The sequence below is a fragment of the Gasterosteus aculeatus genome, chromosome 17 (genome assembly GCF_964276395.1).
Source record: "Gasterosteus aculeatus chromosome 17, fGasAcu3.hap1.1, whole genome shotgun sequence".
NCBI lineage: Eukaryota > Metazoa > Chordata > Actinopteri > Perciformes > Gasterosteidae > Gasterosteus > Gasterosteus aculeatus.
The window spans coordinates 9,583,209-9,610,911 of NC_135705.1; the positions used below are offsets into that span (position 1 = coordinate 9,583,209).

Sequence of the window (27,703 nt, forward strand, 5' to 3'; positions counted from 1 at the left end):
ATTATAGAAGTTATTATGACGTGTGTAGTACATATCTATGTTGTACAAGTACAACTAGCATGGCTAGGACGCCAACCACATAATGTATGTGTACTTCTTTCAAAATGTATGAAAAAATGAGTGCTACCAGTCCATGTCTCGTGGATGAACAACCTCTCGCGAGAGGACACTTTAGATAAAAAGTGATGGACGCCGGTGGAAACAGTGGTGGGCTTCCTGTAAACAATAAACAGAGAGCAATGCTACCCAACAAGGCTAAGGGCGAATTTACCCGCAACCCAAGAAAAGATTCAGAGGTACGTAGTTTAAAAAACAATTTCGAGTTCACCGGACACACTGTCGAGGCCTTTTCTGCTGCTGGGACGAGCGCTAACGTTAGCTCTGTCCGGCTAGCTCAGCTATCAATTCTGATTCCAATAACTTAGGCAACGTAACAACAGTAGCCACGGGGGCTGGTGAGAGTATCCAAGCAGTTCCTATATATTGTGCAGTGTTTCCCGTCTAGTTTTTTTTGGGAACATATGTTACGTTGAACAGTAATGTAGCTTAGCAGGGGCTAGCTAGCTGATGTTAGCTCGTCAAAGGCCAGACAGAAGTCGCTGTCAGAAGTCCACCTGTTGAAAACGGAATCACCCGAGAGGCAAACGGGCTTCTTCTTTAAAAACCTACTGCTCTAGTGTGTTAATAAACGTGGATTTTAGAATTAGCCTCTTTACTACTAGAATCAAGACAACGTAATCATCGTTCCATGGACGTCCTTTACATGATGACGCGTTGCATTCACAATGTTACTTTGGTTTTCTTCACTGTGTTCTGTTATTAAGCATATTATAGTTGGATTTTTATTCTTAACAGTGCAGCTGGTCCTGTGACTAATAAACAATGGTTTATTCTGTTAAATAGTGACACCTATAAATATATTGATATCTGTAGAATGAATATGTATTATAGTGGCTATCTGTCTGATGTCAGTTGAATTATTACTCTGTTGTGATTCTAATCATAAGGGCATAACATGTGTCGTGTGTTGTTTACAGGGGCTGTCTGAGTCTCCAGACCTTGAGTTCAAATATGCTGATACAGACAAGTGGGCTGCTGAGCTGTCAGGTGTGTGTCATCATGCATTGACTAATCCTGACTCCTGGTATTTCCTCTGAATTTCATTTTTGGAACATATAATGTGTTTACATAATTTCTATACTTTCTATGTGTTTCAGAGCTGTATAGTTATACCGAAGGGCCAGAGTTCGGTCTCAATAGGAAATGCTTCGAGGTTGAATTCAAAACACATGGTATGTAGTGCAACAAACATACTCCGTCAAATCTTATTGAATTCTTCATAAACAATGTATTATATCTAAGATTACTATGGTATCTACGGCTTATTATCTCCACCTTTTGTGTCTTAGTTTCGGATAAGAAGTGGACCGAGCTTGATGCTGCTCAGCACAGAGCTCACGCCATGCGCCTGTTGGACGGTCTTGAGGTTATTGCCCGCGAGAGGAGGCTGAAAGCTGCCAGAGCCATTCTGTACATGGCTCAGGGTGAGTCCACATTATTTACAACTGGTTTAGCATAACATCATTCTTGAACACAGGGCCACTGCTTGAAATGACAATCTGGTTGGTTCTTTGTATATTCTACTGAGGGACATTTTGTTTCTCTGAAGGAACCTTTGCTGAGTGCAGCTCTGAGGCTGAGGTGCAGTACTGGATGAGATACAACATCTTTCTGCTGCTGGATGTGGGGACCCTCTCTGCCCTGGTGGAGCTGCTAAACATGGAAATTGAGTATGTTCTCTCATCAGTTCTTTAGCCATGCAGAAGTCATCCTAAATGGAGTTTCTTTTCCACAGGATGTTAGTTTACCTATATTCTAATGTGATACAGCTTGTTGATAAGAAAAATCTTCTTGCGCTTTGCTGGATCAAAGTGAACGAAACTGAAGTATGTGGGTCGGCTTGGCAAAGCTACATATATTTTCCGGTTAAATTGTTATTGTAAAATGATGTGGCTCAGTAGAGTATTAAACATTTGTATTCTCCCTTTCAGTAATAGTGCTGCCTGCAGTAGTGCTGTTAGGAAACCAGCCATCTCCCTTGCGGACAGCACAGATCTCAGAGTGCTGCTCAACATTATGTACCTGATGGTGGAAACAATACAGCAGGATGACCCTGCCGACAAGCCTGAATGGAATAGCATCAGGGAAACCTTCAGAGCAGAGCTGGGTAGGTTTGGCAAAAGCTGCAGTCATGTCTCCGATATAAACAAACCTCGCGAGGTGAACAAATTCTAATTTGACTCTCAAATACAGGCTCCCCCCTGTTCAACAACGAGCCCATTTCTGTCATGCTCTTCGGCATGGTCACCAAGTTCTGCAGTGGTCACGCGCCTCACTTCCCAATGAAGAAGGTGTTGTTGCTGTTGTGGAAAAGCATACTGGTGAGACACATGAAGTGCTTCCACATTCAACAGCAAAGTCAATGTCTGAAGTCAATGAACTCCAATTAAAATCCTCTCTTCCGGTTTCAGTTCACGCTCGGAGGCTTTGAGCAGCTCCTGAGCATAAAGGTGCACAGGCGCGGGGAGCTAGGTCTCCCCCCTCTCCCAGAAGACAGCATTCGAGTCATTCGCAGCATGAGGGCTGCTTCTCCTCCTGCGTCTGCATCCGACCTCATAGATCAGCAGCAAAAGAGGGCGCGCCGCGAACACAAGGTAGACGACTGCTGCCAAAACTGAAAACTGATGTTACTGATTATGTCTACACGCTGCCAGTCCAAGTCTTCTTTGTGCCTGTGTTTCAGAGCACATGTGTTCATTTTTCCTTTTCCCTTGGATTTTATGGAAACATCTGCACAAAATCAAATTTTCGACCTGTCAACATCCTCCTTGTTGCCCACACAGGGGTTGATTAAACAGGACAATCTTGACGCATTCAATGAAAAGGATCCTTATAAGGCGGACGACTCTCGTGAGGACGAGGACGACAACGATGACAATGACAACTCCATGGAGCCAGAGACTTTCCCTCTTGAGAGGGACGAGGTGATGCCTCCGCCGATTCCGCACCCTCCATCAGAGAGGGTGTCCTTCCCCAAAGGGCTGCCGTGGGCTCCTAAAGTCAGGTGTTTATCCATTCCTTCTTTACATGCTCAAATCACCAAAGAATATATATCATGCAGATGAAGATGGAAGTCATCCATCATGCTCATCATTGTCATCATTGTTTGCGCCAACAGGGAAAAGGACATAGAAAATTTCCTGGAATCAAGTAGAAGTAAATTTATTGGTTACACGCTTGGAAAGTAAGTTTTCTCCTTGTTTGCTTTATTTAAAAAGTAACTACTTTGTACTGTGACGTTATTGCATGTGCTGAGTTTAATGTTGTGCACGTCTTACAGTGATACGGACACAGTTGTTGGCTTGCCGAGGCCAATTCATGAAAGTATAAAGACGTTAAAGCAGGTATTGCATTTGTGTTTGACAATTTTGCATAAATGTATTAAACCTTAAGGATTTTCTAAATTATTGCAAGATTTACAGATAACAAGTTTTCTGCTTTTTTTCAGCATAAGTACGTCTCTATTGCTGAGCTACAGATTTCAAAGGAGGATGAGTTTCAGAAAACCCCTCTGTCCGGAGTAAGTGGAACCCAAATGTTAAAATCTGTTAACCTGGAATTATTGTTAAATCTGTGAATGATGTTTGCTGTGTAGAGACATATTCACATTTTTCAACTCTACCCTCAAGCTACTAAACAAACCAAGAATATAAATGTTATATTTTTTCTGTCATTCTCTGACTGGTAGTCTTTTTTTAAATAATATATAAAACTTCAAATATTCTTGTCTTTCCAGTATCTTGGTACTATGCAGGGTTTAAAAGCCTTCTCCATGTAGTTCAAAGGGAGTGCTGGAATGCACCTCACATAGCTGAGAATGAGGTCAAAGTTGCTGTAAGGAACAGTTGAAACTGGTCTGGTATATATCTCAGTGTAGCTGAAAAGCCGGTCCTGTATGGCTGCAGTCAAAGAAGAACCATTGCCAGAACTCTTGGAATGGGAATGCTGCTGGTTTTGTAAATGGAATCTGGTGTTTGGAAACTAATGCTTTTGTCCACAAGGACGGCATTTACAAAACGAATGTAGTTGCTTAGGTCTTTGCTTATTATTGAGGTGGTAACAAATTCTTTTTTCATGTTCCTTGTTTCCACCTTCCTCCTCATAAGGGTGAAGAGGAGGTGGAGATGTCCTCCACTGAGCTGCTCTATCAGGGAATTCTACCGAGTTTGCCTCAATACATGGTTAGTGCTGTTTGGGGTGAGGTATTCACTCTGCTACTGTGTATGACGCGTGTTACAATATGCTTGACACAGCTTTTATTATTTCTACTTTTATATGTATTATATGGCTAAATGCCTCTGTGAATTGATTTTGTATTAAAGCAAACTTAAAAAAAAGAAGATGATAGTTGAAGTTGCTAAATATTATAACATTATGACTACTTAATCTGGTTTAATGGTCAAAGTACAAATATCAACCACCACCGTTCAGAAGCAGCCGTCAGCTTCCATGTCAGATTGTAACCGAGTCCACGGTTTGTCTCTCTGAATGTCAGATCGCTCTGCTTAAGATCCTGCTGGCAGCGGCTCCGACTTCTAAAGCCAAGACGGACTCCATCAACATCCTGGCAGACGTGCTGCCGGAGGAGATGCCGTAAGTGATGCACAGCCTCCGGAAGGGTTTTAACAGCTTTGCCGGTTGCTTCTCCAGCGCAGCATTGAGTTCTGAACAAAGGACATATCCTGACTTTGGTAACAACATTAAAATTTCATTCATGTCTGAAGTGGAAAAAGTACAGGGTTGGAAAGATGTAACAAACAATGTAAATATTGAAGAGATGGAAGGTTGTCTGACCTTAATAAACCAAATGAAACTAAAAGAATTGTAGGTTAACTCAAAATTGGGAATCTTGTGCTGCAGGACTACAGTTTTGCAAAGCATGAAGCTCGGTGTCGATGTGAATCGACACAAAGAGATCATTGTGAAGGCCATCTCCGCGATCCTGCTGCTGCTTCTCAAGCACTTCAAGCTCAACCACATCTACCAGGTACAGACATCGCACACCTTTAGATATCAAAAGATGATTGTTTTTAATTTAGCCATTATATGAGGAAATTAATAAACCTCGTATTTTTGTGCGTGTGTCTCGCAGTTTGAGTACATGGCTCAACACCTGGTGTTTGCCAACTGCATTCCTCTCATTCTGAAGTTCTTCAACCAGAACATCATGTCTTACATCACAGCTAAAAACGGGTACTTTCAAGGCCTCTTTGAATTACAAAAATCACAACTTCATGATAAATACATGTTATTGAAGGGTTACTTTAAATCATTGTTCTTATTTTCCCTTTCCCTGATAGTATTTCAGTTATTGACTTTCCCTATTGTGTGGTGCATGAGCTCCCGGAACTAACAGCAGAGAGTTTGGTGAGTTCTTCTTTTTTTTTCCTTCTTTTTTTTGTGTTGACTCCTTATGTAAAAAGCAGAACTGAAGTAACTTGTGGACATTCCGTCTTTTACAGGAAGCAGGGGACAATACTCAGTTTTGCTGGAGAAATTTGTTCTCCTGCATCAACCTGCTGAGGATCCTCAACAAACTGACCAAGTGGAAGCACTCCAGGACAATGGTGAGCGCATTGCCCCTCAAATAGCATTCATCACAACAGACATTTCTCCCCTTTTCCTTGAAAAGGAAATGTTTGAGCTTTCAACTCTTTATCTTTTCCATCCCAGATGTTGGTGGTGTTTAAGTCCGCTCCCATCCTGAAGAGGGCGCTGAAGGTCAAGCAGGCCATGATGCAGCTTTACGTCCTCAAGCTGCTCAAAGTTCAGACCAAATACCTGGGACGTCAGTGGAGGAAGAGCAACATGAAGACCATGTCAGCCATCTACCAGAAGGTCCGACATCGGCTTAACGACGACTGGGCCTACGGGAACGGTGAGTGGAAACGCCAACAAATGACGTGTGAATTCAGTGTAGATGGAAGCTTCAGCCGGGAGAAGAAAGTGTGATAAATTCACTGCATTGTAGCGTGTGTATATTATTGATTGGCAGTTAATTTCCAGTTGTTTGCAGTGAAACGCTTCTGACTATCAAACATCTTTTGAGTTTTTCTACAATTAAGACAACAAAAAAATCTTAATTGTGTCTAAGGGTTTTAGCCAAAACAAGGTTGGGTATAAAAAGTGGTGATGGTGTTCCTTACTTTTATAGACCAAAGTATTGATCTGAGGACTATTCTGAAGGGCAAATAATTGTTAGTGGCAGTCCCAAGTCAAGGTTAGGACTGAGTTGTATTTTCACTGAGCATTAAACATGAGCTGCTGTTGGTTGACCAGATCTGGACGCCCGGCCCTGGGACTTCCAGGCCGAGGAGTGTGCTCTGCGGGCCAACATTGAGCGCTTCAACAGCCGCCGCTACGACAAGAGCCACATCAACCCGGACTTCCTGCCTGTAGACAACTGTCTGCAAAGTGTACTGGGACAGCGCGTGGACCTGCCCGAGGACTTTCAGATGAACTATGACCTCTGGCTGGAGCGCGAGGTCTTCTCCAAACCCATCTCCTGGGAGGAGCTGCTGCAGTGAGAGTCCAGGACTTTTTATGAAAAGTTTCAATCAGGAGTTCAGACAAACGCCGTCAGTGCTCTCAGCATTAAGTTTCTCACTCTGTGCAGACTGAAGGTGACGGATGGATTTCGTCCTCTAAAGCGGAAGGTTTAGACCTACAATCCTCTTGTTTTACAACAATCTCAAACAATTAGGATTTTTCCCAACCCGAATGACTTAAACCCAAATCCAACCTTTACACTTACAGGTATTGGCTGTGTGCCTCTAACCTGCTATCAAAGGTCTGTAAGTTTGACCCTGAAACACTACATGGGAATATGTTTCTTCTTTTTATAGAGATTTATTTGAAATAAATGTTACTGTTAAACTGTAACTCTTTGCTGAGGCAACTCAGTAAAGATGTTAATAAATATAACATTCCTTTGTACATCCACTTTATCTTCAGATATTTAAAAAACATATACCAGGTTTGGGTTTTTAGTCTTAACAGCTTTTTGTACAAGTAATAACATACTTCACTTTACTAGTTATCGAGACACACATTTCTGTTTCATCTGCTTTTCCTTTTGTTGGTTCGCTAAATTTGCAAATTATTTAAATTTAACTTGCGTCTCCTCAGTGAGTTGGCTAGACACCTTTTACTCTGCGACCTTGGAGGAGACCACCAGGCTGACTGTGCAGCCACGATTTCACTCTTTAGTATTCATTAGCTGTGTTGTGGAAGAACTGTTTGCACATGTTACCATTAGGTGATCGTGTGAGAGACAAGAGAAAGTTTTAGGTTTCTGGTTTGGGATCAGGGTTTTTTAGGCTTCACTCATCAGACGGCTGCTCTGAACCGAACGGGATCGCTCCGTTACATTTCCAGTTACAGAACCAGTCTGCTCTGTCTTTTATTATTTTAAATGGTTAATGAAATGAGAATACATGTAAATTGTGAAACGTATTTATCATGGCTTCGTATTTGTTTTACATGGACTTAAGGACTGTAATAAAATTATACTGTTATTTGTGTACAATTTACCTTTTTTTAAAAATTCTTTTTAGAATATGTATATTTTTGGATCGTGGCAGTAGACACAGAAAGGGAACGTTTCGAGGGTTGTTTCAGTCTCTTGAAATTAGTTTCTTGTTTCAAACATGATCTCTATTAACAAATATTGTAAATTAAAATGTTGTCATTTCAGGGCCACAAATAGAACGATATTGTTTTAGTATGTGACGATATTTCTGTGCGAGGGCAATTTGTTATCCGTCACGTTTGAGTGGAACATGTCATGGACTTGAAAGAAAGAAAATAGTGAACAACTTGGGACATGCGTGTTTAGATAATCTCACAGACACGGCAATTTTTCAGATTACTTTAACGTGCATTGGCAAAGTTAAATCAGGAAGCCAAAGCACATGTAAAAAACATCTCACTGAGCATTCAATGCCAACTTGTGGTCATCGCTCTTCATTGCGGTGAGCACATTGTGGTTGAAGTTCAAAGAAGTATTATGGTTGGATATAAAAAGTATTGCAGGTATGTGAATGTTTATTATTTCATAATTATGACTTATCTCAAATAATAATCAGTATGATATATGTACTGTATATGTCAGTCGTCTTGTCTGCTTGAAAGGCGATACAATCCGTGCTCATTACTTCATTCAGAACGTCATCGCCTGTCGATACCAGCCTTGACGAGAACAGTTTGGGCGGAAACCAACGTTGCCCCCGGCCGAGTCCATTTAAGGAAGCTGATTGGCTGTATGTCACATATTTAAAAAAAAATGTAATCAGGAAGTGTATTCTTATCTAACACGCTTGAAGACATGACGTGCGTATGACAGGCCGGTATTGCTGGGTACATTTCAAAAAGACAAATATTGACATTTTGTATATTTTAATATTATCTTTTCTCTTATCTCTTTTGGTGGGGCTCAAGGAGAGGGCGACGCCCCATTGCCCCCTACTGGCCAGCCGCCACCGGTAAACACCTAAAACATGTTTCACCCACCCATCTGCTCTTGACTGACAAACCAAAAACACAGAAGCAGAAACGAAACTTAGTAATTCCCGCCTTCTTCTCCACTCGGCCGCGGCTCATTCTCGCATCGCCCTGCAAACGAAAAAAAGTTGTCAAATTTGACAAATCTGTGGAGAGCTTCTCGAGGAATCCCACCAAGACTTCTTCACAGGAGCCGCGGGGACATGGAGAGGCGTGATGCCAAGAGCAGACACTCGGGGACGAGGTTCATGCAGGCCCCGAACTACGTAGAGACCAGTGTGTGCGCGAGGCACAGCGCGCCTCTGGACGTTTACTGCTGCACGGACCAGCGGGTCATATGTGCGCAGTGCGCCTCGGCCGAGCACTCAGGACACAGGATTGGGTATGTGAGAGAAGAACGGAGGCGGAAACAGGTGTGTGTGACAAACAGAAACACAACTCTCCTTTGACTTGTTTCATTTGTGACATAACAGTTTTTAAAAAATCTATGTAAGGTATATTTCGAGTTGTCCGTGAACGCATCATCTCAGGAGCGATTTAAGCGATGGATGAACTCGTTATATTTTTGCGTCCTAAGGTCACTGTCTCAAAACATGTAAAATGCCATTTTATGCCTATGATGTCAAAGGTCAATCTCACTGTGACATGCCATTATTTTATGTCCTAATAACTCAGGACCAGAAGGTCAGATTGTGATAGTTTATCATGATCTGAACTGACAACAGTAATATTGGGTGTCTAAACAGAAAAGGAGACTTGGTTTTGGGACTTGGGACTTGTGATATTTGACTTTCAGAAAATGACTAGTGAGGATCTCTGCGTTTCAGAGGCTGAGTCACAGTAGATTATGAACTGTCTTTAGTTGGAGACCGAGTGTGATTACGTTTGAACTCACATCCCATCAGTAAATACGGTGGACGTGCGGAAGCAGGAAGTCCCAAACGGTTCATTTCTCAACTGAGCGTCGCGCGTAAACAGTCAACGTGTGGCAGTCGGAAGCGTCAAGACAGCGATTCAGGAGCCTCTGGAGACGTCTGGGCCACTAAGTCGCTTCTGCGTAGAGAATGTTGTGACTTAAACTCTCCCAGGAATGTGTGTATTATGATTTAAGTGCTAAACTCTCTCTCCTCTCGAATGCGCTGTCCTTGATGCAAAAACACCTTTACATTCTTTATACATCTGCCATGTATTAAAAAAAAGGTTTATTCCTATCAGATGTATTGTTGTTTCAGTCCAAACGTGTTATTATTTACTTACATCTTCATGGTAAATACATTTTTGTTAATTAATCAAATGTTTCATAGAGAAAAGTGGCCGAACAGCATTATGCACCTTCAACACGCACAAAAATGATACCATATTGACAAAACTGCTCATAAAACTAAACAAGTAATGTGTGTTTTTCCAACACACACTGAAGCAGGAGCTGAGGAATCTACAAACAGAATCCAAGCAGATTCTCCGGACACAAGAACAAAAATATGAGAACATGGGCGAGACTCTCAAACGGATTCAGGTGAGGACATGTGACTGCTTCATACTGTGTGCACTCTGTATCCCAGAGTACTGACGGGATGGATGCAGGACTCCCCACTCCTCACACTTCTGTATTGACCAGGAGGCGGCGGAAGAGACACGGGACTATTGTGAAAGCGTCTTGGTCGGCCTCATTGACTCCCTGCAGAGACACTACAAGTCAGTGAGGGAGCTGATCGGAGGACACGAGGAAGAGGCAGCGGCGCGGGTGGAGGACTCCCTGCAGACGCTGCAGGTGAAGATGGAGGACATGAGGGAGAGAGATGCTGAGCTGGATCGTCTGGCACGGACCGACAGCGATCTTCACTTCTTGCAGGTACTTTCGTACTTTGCGTGAATCTGTATGAAATAATGTAATGATGCAATGATCTAATTCTTCCTCTTAACAGGAATGGCCCTCAATGCGGCGCCTCTGTAGGGAAGACCATCGCCATCCCCTTTACGAGGACTCAGAAGATCCTCTTCACCCCTTCGACGTGACGATGAGAGCCATCGATCAGCTCGGGGAGCAACTGGAGGGAATTTTTGATATAAAGTTTGCCTTAATCTCTCAAACTGGTATGCGTCTTAGTTGAATTGGAAATCTTTTAACATAATTGTTATTCACTATGTTCGGTAGTTATATGTTTAATGGATTTCAATTTATTTAATATAGCAGGCGGTGGAGAGCAGCGGGAATCAGAACACGAGTCAGAGGAGGAAGAAATGCAGCAAAGATGTGAGGCCAATAACACACTTTCCCGTGGACTTTATTATTATTATTATTAGTAGTAGTATTAGCAGCCTTATTAGTGTTTTCCTTATTACTATAATAATTATGTGTATTATTTTAGCTTCAGAGGAAGGTTGTTAGCCTCGTCTGTGGTTTAAAACATATTTACCACCATGTGAAGCTCTGCCCTTTGTAAAGGTTTCAAGGTTTTTAAATATAGAAAAAACAAAAAAAAATGCTCCTGTTTATTTTCTTAGTAGTTTTAGGTGTGGAGTTTAACTTACGGGGACACCTAAACTAAAAAAGACTGTCATAGCTCACTGGGACAAAACTTGAATGAAGCCATTGAGTGTTATAATGAAAACATGCAAAGTCTGTCAGCAGACTCTTAATGATGCTCCAATTGCCTCGTAGTGCCGTCTGGAGTCCACAACATGGAGCCTCAGACCAGAGCAGAGTTCCTGCAGTGTGAGTCCATGTTTTACTGTTTGCACCAACAGTCAACACTTCAGTCCACGTACCGTAACGACTCACATGTTGTGCTGGACAAGTACATTAGTACAATAAGCAGGTGTGGGTGCTTTACTAGCGTGTTTGTAGTTTATATTACATATTTTCTTCTTTCTTCTCGCATTAATGGTCCAAACGCTCTTTATCTGGTTGATCCTTAAATCGCAAATCACTAACTGTAAAGAAAGATGTTAAAATTAGCTCCACTTGGACCATCTGCAACAATAACTTGTTCCTTGCAGACAGACATGAGGTTTAACAATCGAATAATGTCATAAATGTTTTCCGTCAATCACAGGGAACATAATTCTTCCCCACAGCCGCGTGTTTGTATTCACATGTTTGTTGTCATCGCCTCAGATGCCTGCGGCCTCCGACTGGACCCCACCACAGCTCACGAGGACCTGGTCGTCTCTGCAGGAGACAGAGAAGTGAGGCTGAACCCCCTCAAGTGTAAGACCCCCTCTGTTCGTTACCCGCTGAGGTTCCTGCACCGACGGCAGGTGCTGTGCAGGGAGGGGCTGCAGGGCGAGCGCTGCTACTACGAGATAGAGGTGGAAGGAGACAAGGCTGAGATCGCCCTGGCGTACAAAGGAATGGACAGAAAATCTCGCACCCAACTGTCAGCTTTTGGGGGCAACGCGCAATCCTGGAGCCTCGATCGCTCCGCGAACCACTACTCCGTGAGCCACAAGTCCGACAGCGTCCAGCTCACAACGCGGCCTAGTCGAAGCAAGCTCGGCGTGTATCTAAACTTTAAAGAGGGAACTCTGTCATTCTACGAGGTGTCAGACAGGATGGTCTTCCTTTACAAGGTTGAAGCTGAATTCACAGAGCCGATGTATCCGGGCTTCTGGCTCGGAGAGAAATGTTGCATCAGGATCTGTGATTTGAGACCAGATGGACTGTGATCTATACCGGTGAGCTTCGTAGTAAGGGCAGTTTTGATATTTAGATATTATTTGTCTGTGTGTTCTTTTTTTTATTTCAACGTCAATGCCTAATAAGGATATTTAAAACTATTACACACAGAAGCTACATGTGTTTTTAATACGGAATCATGGGTATCTAATTATCTGTATTTATTTCATTATGTTTGATTTTCATTAGCAACCATGGGAAATGTACGTGGTAGATGAACAGTATCCGTTGAAATTTGAAAAAAATCCGACAGCAGCTTGTCCACTCTTTTTTATTAATATTTTTAGTTCAATTTTCTTTTTGTACAATAATCGTCAGTATGATACAATCATAATATGACTGATGAAAGAGAGAATGGAGACATTTATAAACGTGTCTCCTGTACAGACGGTGCTTGAAGCATGTGCTCAGTAAGGCTCTGCACCCATAGGAAAGAAAAAGGAATCTACACATATATATAGTTCACACTCACACATACATGCGCACACATTTATTATATTTATACACACACGCACACGCACACTGCAGCACTTTTAAGGAAAAGTTGTGGCATCCCTTTGGCTGTAGGGGGCAGCTCCTAATCATTGCTATAATCTGACACTAGTGTGTCAATCTTAAATTGTTTAATAACTTGATATTGCTTTTACACAACGAGGACATCAAAACAAACCCAAACTTATTTTGCAGTCCGAGTGAAAAAAAGTGCATTAATCACATTCATTTTTACTTTATATTGCATTCACTGCTAAAACAGTTACCTTTTTAAGACAGTGGTATACTTAATCTGTCTTGATTACACAATATTATTTACATACGTGAACAACAGGGAGATTTCTACATGACACACTCCCAACAGGAAGCGCCTGCTCACAATGACTTAAACAAGACAAGATAAAACAACACATAACGTTTGGAGCCACACTAGACGGTGATGTTCTTTATACAAGTAACACAAAACTTTTGATTGGATTAAAAAAAATGAAGGAATAAATCCATCTCTGGAGGGGAAAAAGATTGGGTTGAGTTGAGTTTTGAATTTTGGATGCCGTGTGATTACACACAATCGAGTTAAAACATGAGCGTGGTGGGTGATCATGTGGGCCTGAATGTATCACTCCATCTCCAGTCGCAAAAGGAATAAGAACAAACAAGCTGACGCGTAACACAATTGTTGTTCCGTCCAAATAAACTTTCCCGAATGTGCTCCATCTGATTTGGCTCAACTTTCAGTCTGAAAGCGCTGATTCATCAGCTTCAGCTGAAGTTACACTCAGCTGTCATATCATTAAGACCATAATAACAAGCAAGTGGGCTTGAAATGAACATGTATGTTATTCTTCAAGTAAGGTATTCAATGTCCGGGATATTGGGAATAGTGACAAAAAATAACAAAACAATTGGCATCTAAATCAAATGAACACATTATTAATTAAATTCAGCTAATTCAAAAGCTACACTGTTATGTGGCTGATGGCGCCTGTTAAAGAACCATCCAAATAAGCAAAACTGACACAGCTTCAGCTTTTGAAATGAATGAAAGGCAAACAGTTTTTATTTTTTTATTTTCTGCTGAAATTGCGTGAAAGTAAAATTGGAGTAAAAAACTTGTTCGCATTTTAATGTGTGCCAGTAACTAATTTGTTAACATGGGGCTATTTAATAAAACGCTGAACAGAATGCTAATAATATTGTCCACGTAAAGCTACTGTATCTTTCCCTGTTTTCATACAATCAGCGGAGCAACCTGCTGACATTTAGTATCAAGCTACTTTAGCCTTCCTCTCAAAACGACTGAGGCAGACAGCAAACATTTTGAGAGATATCCTGTTATGAACTAAAGTGTTGCACAAGAGGATGGTGTGACCTGCTGGGTGGAGTCGTGGTCACCGGAGGTGGAGTAGAGGTTAGTGCAGCTACAAACAAGTGATGGGACCAAGTGAGAGTGGAGGTCACCAAACAGCTCTCATGAAGACAACAGACAACCCGTGTCCATAAACGCTGCACATCACCTCCCAGCATTTTTACATCGCACAAAAAGAAGAAGCTACACAAACTAGAAAATGGACTTTAGATATACAATTTAATAATAACCGTCACAGAAGATGAAAATATATACTGGTCACTTTTAAAAGATAAATCTTTGTTGTTCATCACATCTACAATGCAAATATACAGGAATATAAATATAGTCCATTTAATCCTTAACGCCATGGCTTTAAATATTGTGATAAAAAAATAAATAAAGGTCTCCTCTTCCACGTAACTTGAGTGTGCTCAGTGTGAACATGTTGAACGTGTTGCACAACTATTTGCTACCAGTGTGTCCAATAATGAGTCAGTTCAACCAGGAGTGAACGATCCTCATCACAATGGAGACTCTCTTTCAATAACACTTAATGACGTCTATCACTACACACATACACAGAAACTGTGTGCATTTGTTGTGCGTATTGTTGTGTTGTTTGTGCATGTATGTACATTTTGTTTGTCCAATGCTTACAGAAGTACCTCCTATGTTATTTAAGGAGTTTAATATTACAATTTCAAATTTTCTTGTTTATTTAGGAATCAACATTTGTTTCAAATTCTCATGAAAAAGTTGTGCTTTCTGTCACTGAACGGTAATAAGTGCCTTGTTTTTCAGTCTTTTGTGCTTAAAACAACGGTTGAAAGTGGTTTGCTTTCAAACAAATTCAGCAAATCCTCTCTGTTTTGGGTAATAAATTTGGAGATGCTGTTGTCTACTACGTACCTTTGGTGGAGAGACTGGAATGCATGTTTTCACATGTTATAATGTGTGTGTGGTGGATAATTAAATACTTTTATCCTCTATCACACTACTCTACCGCATACCACTGTTTACTGTCTACACACAAATCACAGAGGGAACGGGACATAAATGGATCTCTAGCGCAGCCTTAATAGTTTACAATACACAGAGCCCTGAAAACAGATCCACGCTGAGAAAAGTGTTTTCTAGCTTAAACATCAGAACAAAGATGCTTGTGTAGACGCAATGTACGTACCGACTGAAACCACTGCATAAAACTCCATAGAAAATAACTGTGTTGCTTTGACACACCGTACCACTACAGAGGACTTTAATCCATAAAATAATTAAACTCACGACATTCATCTCGGCTCTCGTTGCCCAGTGTGCAGAGAAGAAACCGTTTCACACCGGCTCCACTACATTCATTCTTTTAGATCCCCTGAACTGTGCCGACGGGGATGTGCTTTAAACTGTGTAAGTGTGTGTGTGTGTGTGTGTGTGTGTGAGGAGGGGGGGTGGAGGGCTCTGTCTGCTGAGGATCCTTATACGAAGGCAAAGAAAAGCAGACCCCATAACTTCATCTTCCTAAACTCTTTCATGTTATGTATAGAATAGATATTTTTACCTCCTGCTGCAGTGCGTTTGCGGGTGTTATTTTGGGAAGCGTGTGTTCCGATAAACTGGGCGGCTACCTACAGCTATGTGGCGTCAGGAGGCCAGTGGTGGGGATTCTGGGCTCTGCAGTGACTCGCGGTGGGGACTTTGTGGCTGGATGGGGAACTGTGATGTCAGAGGGTTGTTTAGAAAGCAGTCAAGAGTCAGACTCCGGTGTGGCGGGGGTGATCGGGGTGATCGGGGTGATCGGGGTGGCCGGGGTGGTCGGTGTGGTGGGGCTGATGGCAGCGTTCTGATAGCTCGTACCGTAGCAGATGTTTGGAGACAGCGAGTTGGTGTCCAGCGTTTTGGTGCTTCCTGGAGTCAGGAAGCCCCCGCGGGCTGCAGCCGATGATGGTGCCTCGCCTGGCTTGGCACCGAGGATGAATCTGGACTCGTCCTGCTCCTCCAGGTTGGATATGTCCTTCATCATGGTCTTACGGTAAGAGACAGACAGCTTGTTGGAGCCGTCGGACATCAGGTTGAAGTGGCGGGCGATGTAGACGACAGGAAGAGGAAGCATGGCCACGATGACGAGAGCGAAGCACATGGCCAGTGCCCAGGGGGGGTAGCTCTCAAAGCGTTCCTGGGCCTGCAGACACACACACACACACACACACACACACACACACACACACACACAGAGCGTTTCTCATAATCCAAAGATTTAGTTCTTCTCGCCATCATCAGATTATCTGAAAATAAACACACACACACACACACACACACACATATACACAAACAGACTAACCAGCTCTTGGACCCAGGCATTGTATCCCGGGGGACTGATGGCCATCTCTATGACAGTGGCTGAGATGAGCACAATGAGACACAGAGGGGAGACGTACTTCCACAGGTAGAAATAAATTATACATGGTCGAAAACCCAACATGTCCTCCAGATCCTGCATGAATCTGACAGAGAAAAGAACAGCAAAAACATGACAGTAATGAAAAGGTCCCTGTGTGCGATTCTATGCTGATTAAACACTCGTAAGCTCCAGTTTTACTTCTTTTTTGAGAGTGATGAATTTCAGAAACAGACACACAAACCACGTGTACCTTTTCGTGCCATAAATCCAAGCCACAGACACATTCTCCAGGATGACCACCACTGTCAGAGGCAGTCCGGCGGAGTAATCATCAAACATTGTGACAAAGTAATTCCCTGAGCGTTGAACAAACAACAGGCCGAGGAAGAAAGCCACTATGCAGCAACACACTGAAAACCCCCCACAAGAGACAAAGAATTAGCACTGCAGTACACTCGGAGGAATAATACTAAGCCTCATGGGGCCTTATTCTAGATGCTGTGCTGAGTAAAGAGATTGGAACACTAACAGCACAGTGCCCTGTGAGTGGGGCGGGTCTACCTGTGAAAAGCTCTTTCTGGACCTTATAGGCGTCGAGGACGGGTGTGGTGATGCCGGTCATGGTGCCGATCATGCTGCCCAGACCGAGGTTGATGAGCATGAAGAAGAACATTACCGACCAGAACGGAGACGCCGGGAAATGGGTCATGGCCTCTGTGAAGGCGATGAAGGCCAGGCCGGTGCCCTGAACAGACTGCAGGGAGACATTCAGAGGACTGAAATCGAGTAAAAGTCTGACGAGTGGAAAAAAGGGTTGAAACAGAGAACACGCTGCTCAAGCGAGGCAGCGGCGAAGACCTGCCTTGTTGAGCTCATCCTCCAGGAGACAAGGCTCCAGACCGAGCTGGGCGAAGCCGCCCTCCTTCACCGTCTTGATGACGCCGTACATCTCGGCGTAGTCTGATGTGGAGAGGTGGGAGAAGTTTACGTGTGGGGGGATGAGATCGTGGCTCAGGACGTTAGAGTTGAGGTATCCCAGGATCTTCTCTGCATTCCTACGGCGACAGTAGAAATAAAATCCATTGATATCAAGCAAAGTTAAACAAATACGTATCATGTACAGGTAAGGGCTGGACTGCATACAATACCTTTATTTACATTGCATCTTTTAAAAAATGAAGTCAACAAGTGTGTTAAAAGAAATGCAATGCGAAGACCCCAGGTTGATCGCGGCGTATTGGATAAGTAAACTTATTTTCAGGGAGAATTTGGACCTCTTGCAACAAGTGCTTTACAATGAAAACATGACAATAGTGATGGAGATCCAGAACTTAAGACACAAAGCAAAGGGCGGAGTTGGGTAAAAACAGTGTATGAATGATAAGTCCCACTACTTACAGAGGTCTAAGTTCAGAATATAAAGCCTGCGTTGATAGACAATGACATGATGTTATGTACACATTATTGCACGATGGGGCTTATGGATGAATAGCTTTTGCAGGTGTCGAAACTTACTCCACGACACACTTTTCATTCATGATGTTGGCCTTGAAGCCCAGCACGGCAAACACCACCAGCGTGGCCAGAATGGAAGTGAGGAAGTTGATGAAAGAGACGAGCACTGCATCAAAATGACAGTTGTTATCGATCTTATTGTAGCTGGAGAAGGCTATGACTCCTCCGAACCCCAGACCAAGGGCGAAGAAGACCTGGGTGGCCGCTTCCCTCCACACCTGAGGCTCCAGCATCTTCTCCAACTGCGAGACATCGAAAGAGATGGAGACATTGTTGAGCCTTTCGTAATTAAAAATGCTGCGAGGAAGAAGGTCTCACCTTGGGAGTGAACATGTGGGCGATACCGTCCACTGAGCCCTTCAGCATCAAACCTCGCACCAGGAAGCAGAAGAGCACCACGTAGGGGAAAAGCGAGCTAAAGTACATCACCTGAGAAGGAGGAAAACAGAAACATACGCTCAGGTCAGGCAATCCGGGGACCTCCTTCATGTTTTCCTGTCCTCACACCATACACCTCTGCCTTATCTTCTCTACTACCTTGCCAGAGGAGGCGATCCCTCTGATGACAGCGAGGCAGACAATGATCCAGGCCACCAGCAGAGACATGGTCATTTTCACGTTGAGACCGCCGCTCTCTGCGATGGTGCTGGTGATGTTCAGAGTCTGACGGTACCAGAAGTAGGTGGTGGCCGAGCTTTTGTCACACTCCGGCTCCACGACTGTATTTTTTGCAAACAGAGGGAGGGGCGCTTTAGTTTGGGTGTTAATGAGTATGAAGGAATAGAGAAGGGGTGTGAAGAGGTTTGGATTTCTGGGGGAGGGCAGAGCGAGAAAGTGTTTGCTCGAGTCGATATCTCAATTCCCGGCTGGTTTACACTTCTCAAACGTGAACGGAGCTAAACAAGGTCACCAGTGTGCTTAGTGTGCAAAGCCTGAACTTACAATTCTTACACCTGAGATTCTTTCACGGTTCACACAGTACATTCTTACATCAGGGGAAAACATAGTATTCTTTATATTGTGTGTGAGTTTCTCCACACAATACTGCAAGGTGATGCAGATTCATGCACAAAACCCATATAAACAGGTTCTGGGAAAGCTCTTTTTATGTGTATGATAAACTCCATCTGTTGAAATCTATTTCCTCTGCTAAATTAATTACTGGCATGTTCCATCAGGATGCTGTGCGCGTCACAGGAAAGCACACGTACAGTGAAAGGTTTCACACTCTGAATCTCGAGCAGCCTCAGCCTTGCTGAGTCACAATATCTCAGCTGGGTTTATGTTGTTATCCCCTCTAATCAAATGAGGTCCGGAGGGTTTTGATCTGGATTAGATCTGTGAAGTGGTCACATCAAGTTTTAAGGAAGTTAACACAATTAGTCTGATCTGTTTACTGCAGGTTTGTCGCAGGGTTGATGCTGCAAATATAGCCCTAAAGCGTGCAGGATGGACGCCCATTGAGGAACAATTATGAGAAGAACCATGCAGTTACTTTAATAGATATAGATACAACAATGACCAGAAAGACCTTTTCTGTATGTCGCGAACATGCTGGGCAGTAACACTGATTTAATTTCCTGAACTTTTGGTTGATTCCTTATCGACGCGACTGAAATATCTCAACAACTACTGGATAGATTGCCAGGATATTTTGTTTTAATGGTTCCCGGATTCCTAAATTAGAAATTCTAATGATGTCCACTCCTCTCCCCCTTCCATCACCGGGACCTCTAGGCAGGAGCTTACATGACTCTGTAAGTTAGGGACAAGATAACGGGAGCCTGTTGGGGATAAAGAGCAGGGGTTAAACAGACGTGAGGAAAACGTCCTTGAAGGCTGAGGACCTGCTCACCGTGTCCTTTGTAGATCCGTGATCACCTCTGACGCAAGACACTGATGAGTCAGTGCGCGGCCGTCAACGGTGGACCCTCAGTTTAAGAGTACACTTCTGAGGGTGCCGTTAAAACGGTCTGACCGCGTGATAGAAACGGAATAAAGACCGCAAGATCGAGCATCGCGTCACTCACTGGCAAGTGTCCCGTTCCTCCGGATTGGACATTCGCTCCAGGGAAGAGGATACTGGAAGGACTGGAAGAAATAGAAGATGCTCCATCCGATGATGACGTTATAGTAGAGGCCCACAAAGCCACACACCTGGATAGACGGACAGAACGACAAACAGATAAAAACATCACATACATTAAACCATATACCTTTGCAGTATAATGTTTCAATTGTCATGCTTCCACTAAACTGTACAATACAGCATGAGATAAATGTGCAAATGAGCCAGCATGCTGCTGTCACTCTCCAGAGCGGTCTTGTGCAGCCAGCACATTCACACGTGAAAATAAGGCTGAGAAAGCATGAATAATTAAAGTGCCCTCTTTTCAACACTGATCTTCCACCAGATATTTATAGCTACTTCTGCGTCAGCCGTGCAACTCGAAAGGCTACCTTTCATTCTCAAGTGCGTCACTTCCCCCCATAAACCCGAGAAAGCCCGAGGCAGTGTGAAGGTTGTTGTGGTGACGGCAGATGTTCCTAAAACTTTATCCTGCTTCGCCATATTAGCTCACGTTACACGCTACAAACATGCAGAAGAGACACAAATAATACGTTGTGTAAATCACAGATCAAATTACGTTTGTCCCCCCCTCACCATCAGACTGGACACCCCGATACCGCCAAGACTGGGACAGACGTAGTTCCAGACGCCGATGCTCCCACGCCGGATCTTCTGACCCACAGCCAGCTCCAGGAAGAAGAGCGGGATGCCGATGAGGAGGAGGAGGATGGAATAGGGAACGAGGTAGGCACCTGGAAGACACGGAGGCCCATTCCATGTAAGTGAGTCAATTTGCACAAAACAAAAATGGAGACACACATCTCGGACAGAGACCGAGGGAAGTACACCAATATATATATATATATATATAAATGTATATATATATATATATATATATATATATATATATATATATATATATACATTTAATGAACAATAGAAAACTAATTAATTAACATTGACATTTAGGTTTGATGTGGAAATTAAAGATTTAGATTTTCAGGATTATGTAAGAGTGGACTTTTCCAAACAGATAAAAAAAAATTCTTTGAATATCCTATACTTTATGAGATGGCTTGACATTTGACAGCATACCATATTGCTGTAGAATTTCTTTTTATCAGCTCTTGCATGTTCATAGTTAAAGAATTGAGGGAGCAGCTGTGGTGTACTCATATTATCAGACTAGTCTCTCTCATTTGCATCTCAGGACCAAAATGTTCAATAAGAACGGTCATTCTCTAAAATGATGACAGAATCTCCCTCCCACACCCTGCTCCTTTCAAACATAAGGTTTATTCTAATTCGGGTGCAAGTCTAAATTTGTCTCTCTCGCAGCTTAATCCACAGCACCATAATCTGGATGCAACTCTGTTCAATGTGAACGGTGATTCGTCATCTGGGACGTTGCAGCAGGCAAACACATAATACTAATAATACATACAAATCTGGAATTACATACAGCAGCACACACACTCAACAGTGGGTGGAGTAATGAGGCAGGAAGAGATGAGAGGAAGCAAAGGGCTAAATCAAGAAGGCTGAAATAAAAGGGAGGTTAAATATAGTGAGAGGTTTTGGGCTTTTGCCAGGTCTTTTAAATCCGCTCCATTACAGATTATATGACGATATACTTGGCAGCGAAGCGAGCATAAAGATGTGACAATGGAGGGAGAAATGATTGAAGATGTTGATGGGAGAAGAAAAAGACAAGAGGAGGTACCATCGACGAGAGAGAAGCCACACGGCAATAACTCCCAAACAACACAGACCTTTAATGTGTCTGCAATTGGCTGCTAGACACACAATTACAGAGTGAAAAATGGCCGCTCTTCAGGCCGCTTAACCTGACCGGTCTGGTAATTACTGTCAGTAAATCCTCCCTTTAAGCAATACCTCCTCCTTATAAGCAGTAAATCAAACACATGCAGCAAACACAAAAACTTTAAAGAACCTGGAACCACGTGAAAAGCACAAATGATGACAAGAGCTTTTTCCACCAATAGTGAACGCAGGTTTACACTGTGCACAACTCCAGTTACATGCAGCCCTGCACAGAAATAAACTCGCATCACTATACAGTTACATATTTTTAATCGAGCCCTTCTCTGTTTACCAGAGTATCAGTGGAGGCCGGCCTGCCCTGTCGGCAGTAGTAATCAATAGTAGTGCATCTATATTTAGACGTTAGAAGCTCTATGTAGTTTGTGAGGTTGATCATAACACAACTGATCTATCTATCTATCTATCTATCTATCTATCTATCTATCTATCTATCTATCTATCTATCTATCTATCTATCTATCTATCTATCTATCTATCTATCTATCTACAGCGAGTGAGCTGTTCAACATTCTGAGAATCTTAGTTTAGCGTTCTGACATTTATCTGCTAGACTAAACATAGAGCTGAGGCTGGTGGGAACGTTCTTAGTTTTTCAGGGGTTTAGTCATTAAGTTTAGGACAAATCAACAAAACCATTATTTGTTTTTCTATTTTTTAGGTATTGGGATACCGAATTGAAAAATAGAGCCGTCTATATGCCGATTGTCACTGTCCCTGGGTGGAGACACTATTGGCAAACAAATACTCTCACTGAGGACTTTGGGTTAAGAGGAATTTACTGATAACATAAAACTCTAAAAAAGGAAATGCAAGCCGTAAAGTATGATCTTCAGTACATGTGATGATACTTGTGCATCCCTGCAACTTACCTCCTCCGTTCTTCTGGCACAGGTAAGGGAAGCGCCATACATTCCCCAGGCCCACGGAGAAGCCCACCTGAGCCAGGATGTACTGCAGCTTGCTGTTCCAAGCGGGGCGTCCATCGTCTTCTGGCACCTCTATCTGTGGGACCTTTTTCCCGGCGACCCCTCCGACGTTCAGGGAGCTGTTCTTGTAGTCGAGCGTCTCCTCATGTGCGAGCAGATCGGCCACAGACTCTGTGACGTGCTCCTGGCTCTGCTCGCGCTGCGTCACCTTGCTGTTCTTAGGCATCGGGGAGGCCGAGGGTCGGGAGGGGGACGGGGGGGGGGTAGTGAGAGGAAGTCTGTCGGAGCCAAAAAGGAGGCGATACAGAGAGTGGAGAAGAGGTGGATGGATGAAGCTGTACGGCAGATGCTGAGCAGTAACTGCTGGATATCTGCTCTGGGCCTCAGTCCTGCGTTAGAAAGACAGGAAGGTCAAATAGAAAATTGTGTTTCAAGGCCAAATAGAAAATTGTGTTTCAAGGCCTCATGAATAATTAAAACCCAATAATCTTCTATTATTGGACAGGAAAATCACATAAATAGCATCCAATCCAAATAAAAGGCCGCTAGGTTTGAGCCCCCTTGTCGAGGCTCATTTAATGTACCGTAATTTAAGCTTCCTTTTCCTGGCTGTGATCCTTAAATAACACCTCACTTAGTCGCTGACACAATTATTTCTCCATTTAGAGCTTGGTTAGGCTCATAATGAGACACATGGTTATGCCTCTCCAGAGCCGTGAAAGGTGTCAACATGAGGACAAGAGAACATTCGTCACACCTGTGTTTCAACTTATGTGCTACTTTCCGCCACAACTATTTACCAAAATGTTTTTGGTTTAAAAAAATAAGCAATCCTGCAAAGTGTTCTATTTAATTTTCCTGTTCTGCAAAGCTTAACTTGAGTGCTTTTCCCCCCTGTAATTCTCCTAATCCTCTGAAGCCTCGCTGCAACATCCAGTGTCACCCCTCCGTCCGCGAGCGGTTGGTTCAACCCAAACGAGGAAGTGAACATGACGCTCAGGTGCCGTCATGTGGTCTCTTGGTCCACATCCCGAGCCTCTGTGCGAGCTCATTACTTATTGAGTCAGTTATTTTTGCATTATGAAAAGCTGCCATGCACTGACATGCAGAACTGCAAAACTCACATTGTTTGAACGTTGTTTCACATGAAGAAGAGTTCAACAAAACAAAAGAGTCACAATTTTTTTGTCTGCTCAAATCATCTGAGTCCTGTAAGACTGAGGAAACGAGAGCTAAATGAAGATGCTGAATCACCTCGAGTGTGACGCACCCGGGCCTTCGTCGTCACAACATCAGCCTAAAACAAACTGTCACCACCAGCATATTCTCCAGAAGGAACGTAATCTCCACACAAACTCTAAGAGCTGCTTGAGGTAACAACAATGACACAAACACAACGGAAGTTTCTTAATTCATGCTCGGAATGCACATTTTGTTTCCTTGTTTTCACGCATTTTCTTCGTCCCACAACAGATTTCCTGATCTGTGCATGTCAAGCCAGAGCCTGTGATGCAATAATCCATGTTCATTCACAAGTTCATAATCCGGTGTGCATTAACTGTAAAGCCCCCGGCACCGCTTCTCTGCCTTGTCATTCAACCTCATCCTGGAGCATACAAGACACGTAATATTAATCAGAGCCTCCGGCATCCAGCCAACGTTGAAATATGAAAACACAGATGAATAATCCTCCTGGAAAAACCACCAACACACAGTTTACAGGAACACAGCAGATACCAAGAGCCTGAGTGTGTCGAATCATCCAGTATCAATGTCGAGTCATATTTCTTCATGGCAGTGTGCTTGCAATGTCATCGGTCTCGGGTGTCAAAATAAGTTCCAATACAGAGTTAAAAACGGAGTAATTATATTCCCCATAAATACATAACCAGCACAAAAAGGTGCCTGATGACTTTGAGTTGTGATAATTCTGACTAAATCAACACCAGAAGGTGCAGTGTAGAGTCCATGTCCATGTCCAATGTGACGACACTCTAACAATAGATGTATCCAGACCACAGTATGAACTATTTGAGTTGTCAAGTGATCTGCAGATTATTGTGTCAATTCATAAAATAACAATTTGTCTTTTGGTTTGTTTTGCCCAAATAACAGAACAAAACCCCAAACTCATGACAGTTTTCAGTTATATTTGAAGAGGTTATGATGTTTAAATACGTCCATATAAAACAAAACTACCAAGATGAAAAACATCCTGCAGCTGTCAGCCTCAGTAATCGGTCCTGTTTAAACGTACAGGTGTTCAATAACCGATAATTGATTGATTACCAGCCTCTTCTACAAGATTTTGATCTGCTGTACTAAACATCTAAAGCCTTTAACAGGCAGCTCATACATGTCTCACAGTTTTAAGAAATACATGACATTAACCAGTGCAAATCTAACGAGATTACGTTTTAATCAAAACCTTTGAGCAATAAAAATGCAGTTGAGAAGGTTTCCGGTTGCAGAATGGACTCACAGCACTGACCACCAAGCTGATGCTTATAGTCCATCGTCTTCCTCTCGGATTTTCCCCTACTCACCCCGAGTGATGCAACGACTTTTAAACACGCGCAATCAAGGTCAGAGACAACATCCAGTGACCTCTGTGTCAACAGCACATCTCCAGCACGATGCAAATGAAGGCTGCACAAACTTCACCTGTCACTAAACAAATCTGCGTTCAAGACGTGAAACACGGCAATTGAAACCATTCCCAGCAGTCTGGGAACTTTCTTTATTTCAACGCAAGTGATAAAGCAAAGAAGAGAGAGAGAGATGCACGGCGGAGGCATGTTGGGAATAAATTAATTCTCACCTTAAGTCTTTAGCGGCGATCAACAATATCCAGGGTTTATTGTGAAGGCAGACAGTGAGTGGAGAAACACGCAAATCCTTCGGCGGGCTGCACTGGTGTGTGTGTGTGTGTGTGTGTGTGTGTGTGTGTGTGTGTGTGTGTCTGGTGTGAGCTGCTGAGCGCTTTCAGGACCACTGGAGGACGATCACGTGCTCTCTGCCCACAATCCACACGCACGCCGGAGAGACGCACCGTGACGCACGAAGCGCCGATCACCAACAACGATGCGTGATCTTATTGTTACCCACTTGTTGTTTGACACTTGCGCCCAACAAGGCATCGGGAAAGGTAGAGAGAGAGAGAGAGAGAGAGAGAGAGAGAGAGAGAGAGAGAGAGAGGTTTGTCAAGGTTATCCACACGGAAGGGATGGTCTGACGCAGCTTTCTCTGGTCAATTGATAAAAAATTCAAGCCATTCAACACTATCACGATAGTATCAGCAGGAATTACTGTGTCATCATGATTCGATGTGATGAGCTTGCTGAGCATCACTTTAGCAGGACGACCTATTCTCATCATCTCTCAACCGGGCGACGGCTTGCAGCTAACGGTGCAAACAGTGCTGACAAAGCTAACAGTGTTTACCTGAGGGGGGGTACAAGGGTTTGATGGTACCACTAGCGCAGTGCAACGCACAGTAGCTTTAATTGCAAAACAAACAGAGGGTGTAGACTGCATTCTCTGCTCGGGCAGATTACTTTTGTATGTCTTTACTTTGCAAATAGTTATTTGCCGCTATATTGATCCTCTGAATATCGTCTAGATCCTTTCAGACTCTAATTATTGTTATAATTAGTGTTAATCACAAGTAATGATGGTATCCATCCACAATTGACTTTGTAAAAGTGCATATATATGTGTGGAGAGAGTAAATGCGGTGGAGTAGAAAACCAAAGAAGAACATTGATATACTCAGGTTGTGCAAGTACCTCAACATTGTACTTTTTGGGGGACAGATATCCACTCTCTAAGTGAGTCATTCTACTCAAATGAATGTGTGATTTACAGCTTTATCTCCCTGATCACACTTTGCACTTTCAATAGGTGGTCGCTCCTCTATTAGACATCGGACATGCGACACGCCTGCAGCCGACACCGACACCCAGAGGACCATAAATCATGCACTGCCCGCCACAATGTTCTTCAACGCCCCGAGATTGGGGAGGAAGATATTGCAGAGGAGCCATTTTTCAGCCTGACCTTATAGTTTCATTTTCTTGTCCGTTCCAATAAGTCTTCCCTCAAATGTGTTTGCTCCCACGTGATTCTTGACATTTCTGTATCATATCAAATGTATGTATCCGTTAAGGACATTGGTCTAGGTTGATGATACAGAAAATTGAAGAGTGAACATGAGTAATCAAGAGGCCTTAGACTTTGTGGAAACAAACTCCTGTCAAATTGATAAGCATTCATGCAGATAGAACTGACTTCATATCATATATATCTTATCCTCTCTTTATCAATGTCTTGCAGTAGAATATGGTTTAAACTAGTTTTATTTTCCATTGTGTAGCCACCAATTCATTTTCAGGATCTGATCTCTTTTCAGTACTTGGTCGGATGCTTTTGACGCACCTTCTTTGAGCTGACTGCTGGAAGCAGTTGCCACAGCAACCTCAGGATCATATGACAGACTTTATCTCATCTCTGCAATCTTCCCCTCTTTAAAGATGCTTTATTTTATATTCAGGAACAAATAAATATATTTCAAACATTCACACATCTGGACTTGTTTCTGTTGGATCCTGTAGGAGACAGAAGAAGTTTAATATTTCTTAAGTCCAAATACTTTAAGTAGTTGGACTATACAGATAACTTTCCTCCCACTGTTTTTACTCTTTTTCCTCAGCTCTACTTTCCTTAAAGTTTAAAAGGGGTTAACGACGATCATCAGTTTTCTCACATCACTTTTTCTTTCACAACCTTTTTGTCACCTCGTCTCTTC

General features: G+C 42.9%; 3 protein-coding genes and 1 long non-coding RNA gene across 10 annotated transcripts; 3 read left to right on the forward strand and 1 right to left on the reverse strand.

Moving 5' to 3' along the window:
- Positions 1-68: 68 nt before the first annotated feature.
- strip1 (striatin interacting protein 1) lies at positions 69-7,637 on the forward strand. The gene is made up of 20 exons (XM_040204798.2): positions 69-296; positions 1,038-1,107; positions 1,218-1,292; positions 1,410-1,544; positions 1,670-1,790; positions 2,052-2,227; positions 2,314-2,441; positions 2,532-2,714; positions 2,904-3,124; positions 3,239-3,304; positions 3,401-3,464; positions 3,569-3,640; positions 4,227-4,301; positions 4,616-4,713; positions 4,981-5,107; positions 5,213-5,313; positions 5,421-5,487; positions 5,583-5,687; positions 5,794-5,998; positions 6,400-7,637. Exons 1-20 carry the CDS (start codon positions 186-188, stop codon positions 6,645-6,647), a joined length of 2,448 nt encoding a protein of 815 aa, XP_040060732.1. The 5' UTR covers positions 69-185; the 3' UTR covers positions 6,648-7,637.
- An 803-nt stretch (positions 7,638-8,440) lies between these two features.
- Positions 8,441-13,313, forward strand: LOC120835674 (tripartite motif-containing protein 16). Of its 7 annotated transcripts, none has more exons than XM_040204802.2 (7): positions 8,441-9,035; positions 10,043-10,138; positions 10,241-10,474; positions 10,548-10,716; positions 10,814-10,876; positions 11,285-11,338; positions 11,741-13,313. In XM_040204802.2, exons 1-7 carry the CDS (start codon positions 8,826-8,828, stop codon positions 12,289-12,291), a joined length of 1,377 nt encoding a protein of 458 aa, XP_040060736.1. In that variant the 5' UTR covers positions 8,441-8,825; the 3' UTR covers positions 12,292-13,313. The 7 variants fall into 7 exon arrangements, with proteins under 7 accessions (XP_040060736.1, XP_040060739.1, XP_040060740.1 ...); XM_040204805.2 differs by having other exon boundaries at positions 8,560-9,035; positions 10,817-10,876; XM_040204806.2 differs by having other exon boundaries at positions 8,560-9,035; positions 10,307-10,474.
- Positions 12,557-25,860, reverse strand: LOC120835672 (sodium-dependent neutral amino acid transporter SLC6A17). The gene is made up of 12 exons (XM_040204799.2): positions 25,718-25,860; positions 22,840-23,285; positions 20,720-20,877; positions 20,085-20,211; positions 18,592-18,773; positions 18,373-18,483; positions 18,055-18,296; positions 17,402-17,594; positions 17,101-17,293; positions 16,790-16,949; positions 16,480-16,642; positions 12,557-16,320 (listed from the first exon to the last, which is right to left on the reverse strand). The coding sequence occupies exons 2-12, from the start codon at positions 23,120-23,122 to the stop codon at positions 15,886-15,888; spliced, it is 2,247 nt and encodes a 748-aa protein (XP_040060733.1). The 5' UTR covers positions 23,123-23,285; positions 25,718-25,860; the 3' UTR covers positions 12,557-15,885.
- LOC144388927 (uncharacterized) lies at positions 23,865-27,475 on the forward strand. Its single transcript, XR_013453187.1, has 2 exons — positions 23,865-24,269; positions 26,800-27,475. It is a non-coding gene; the product is annotated as an uncharacterized LOC144388927 (long non-coding RNA).
- Positions 27,476-27,703: the final 228 nt, after the last annotated feature.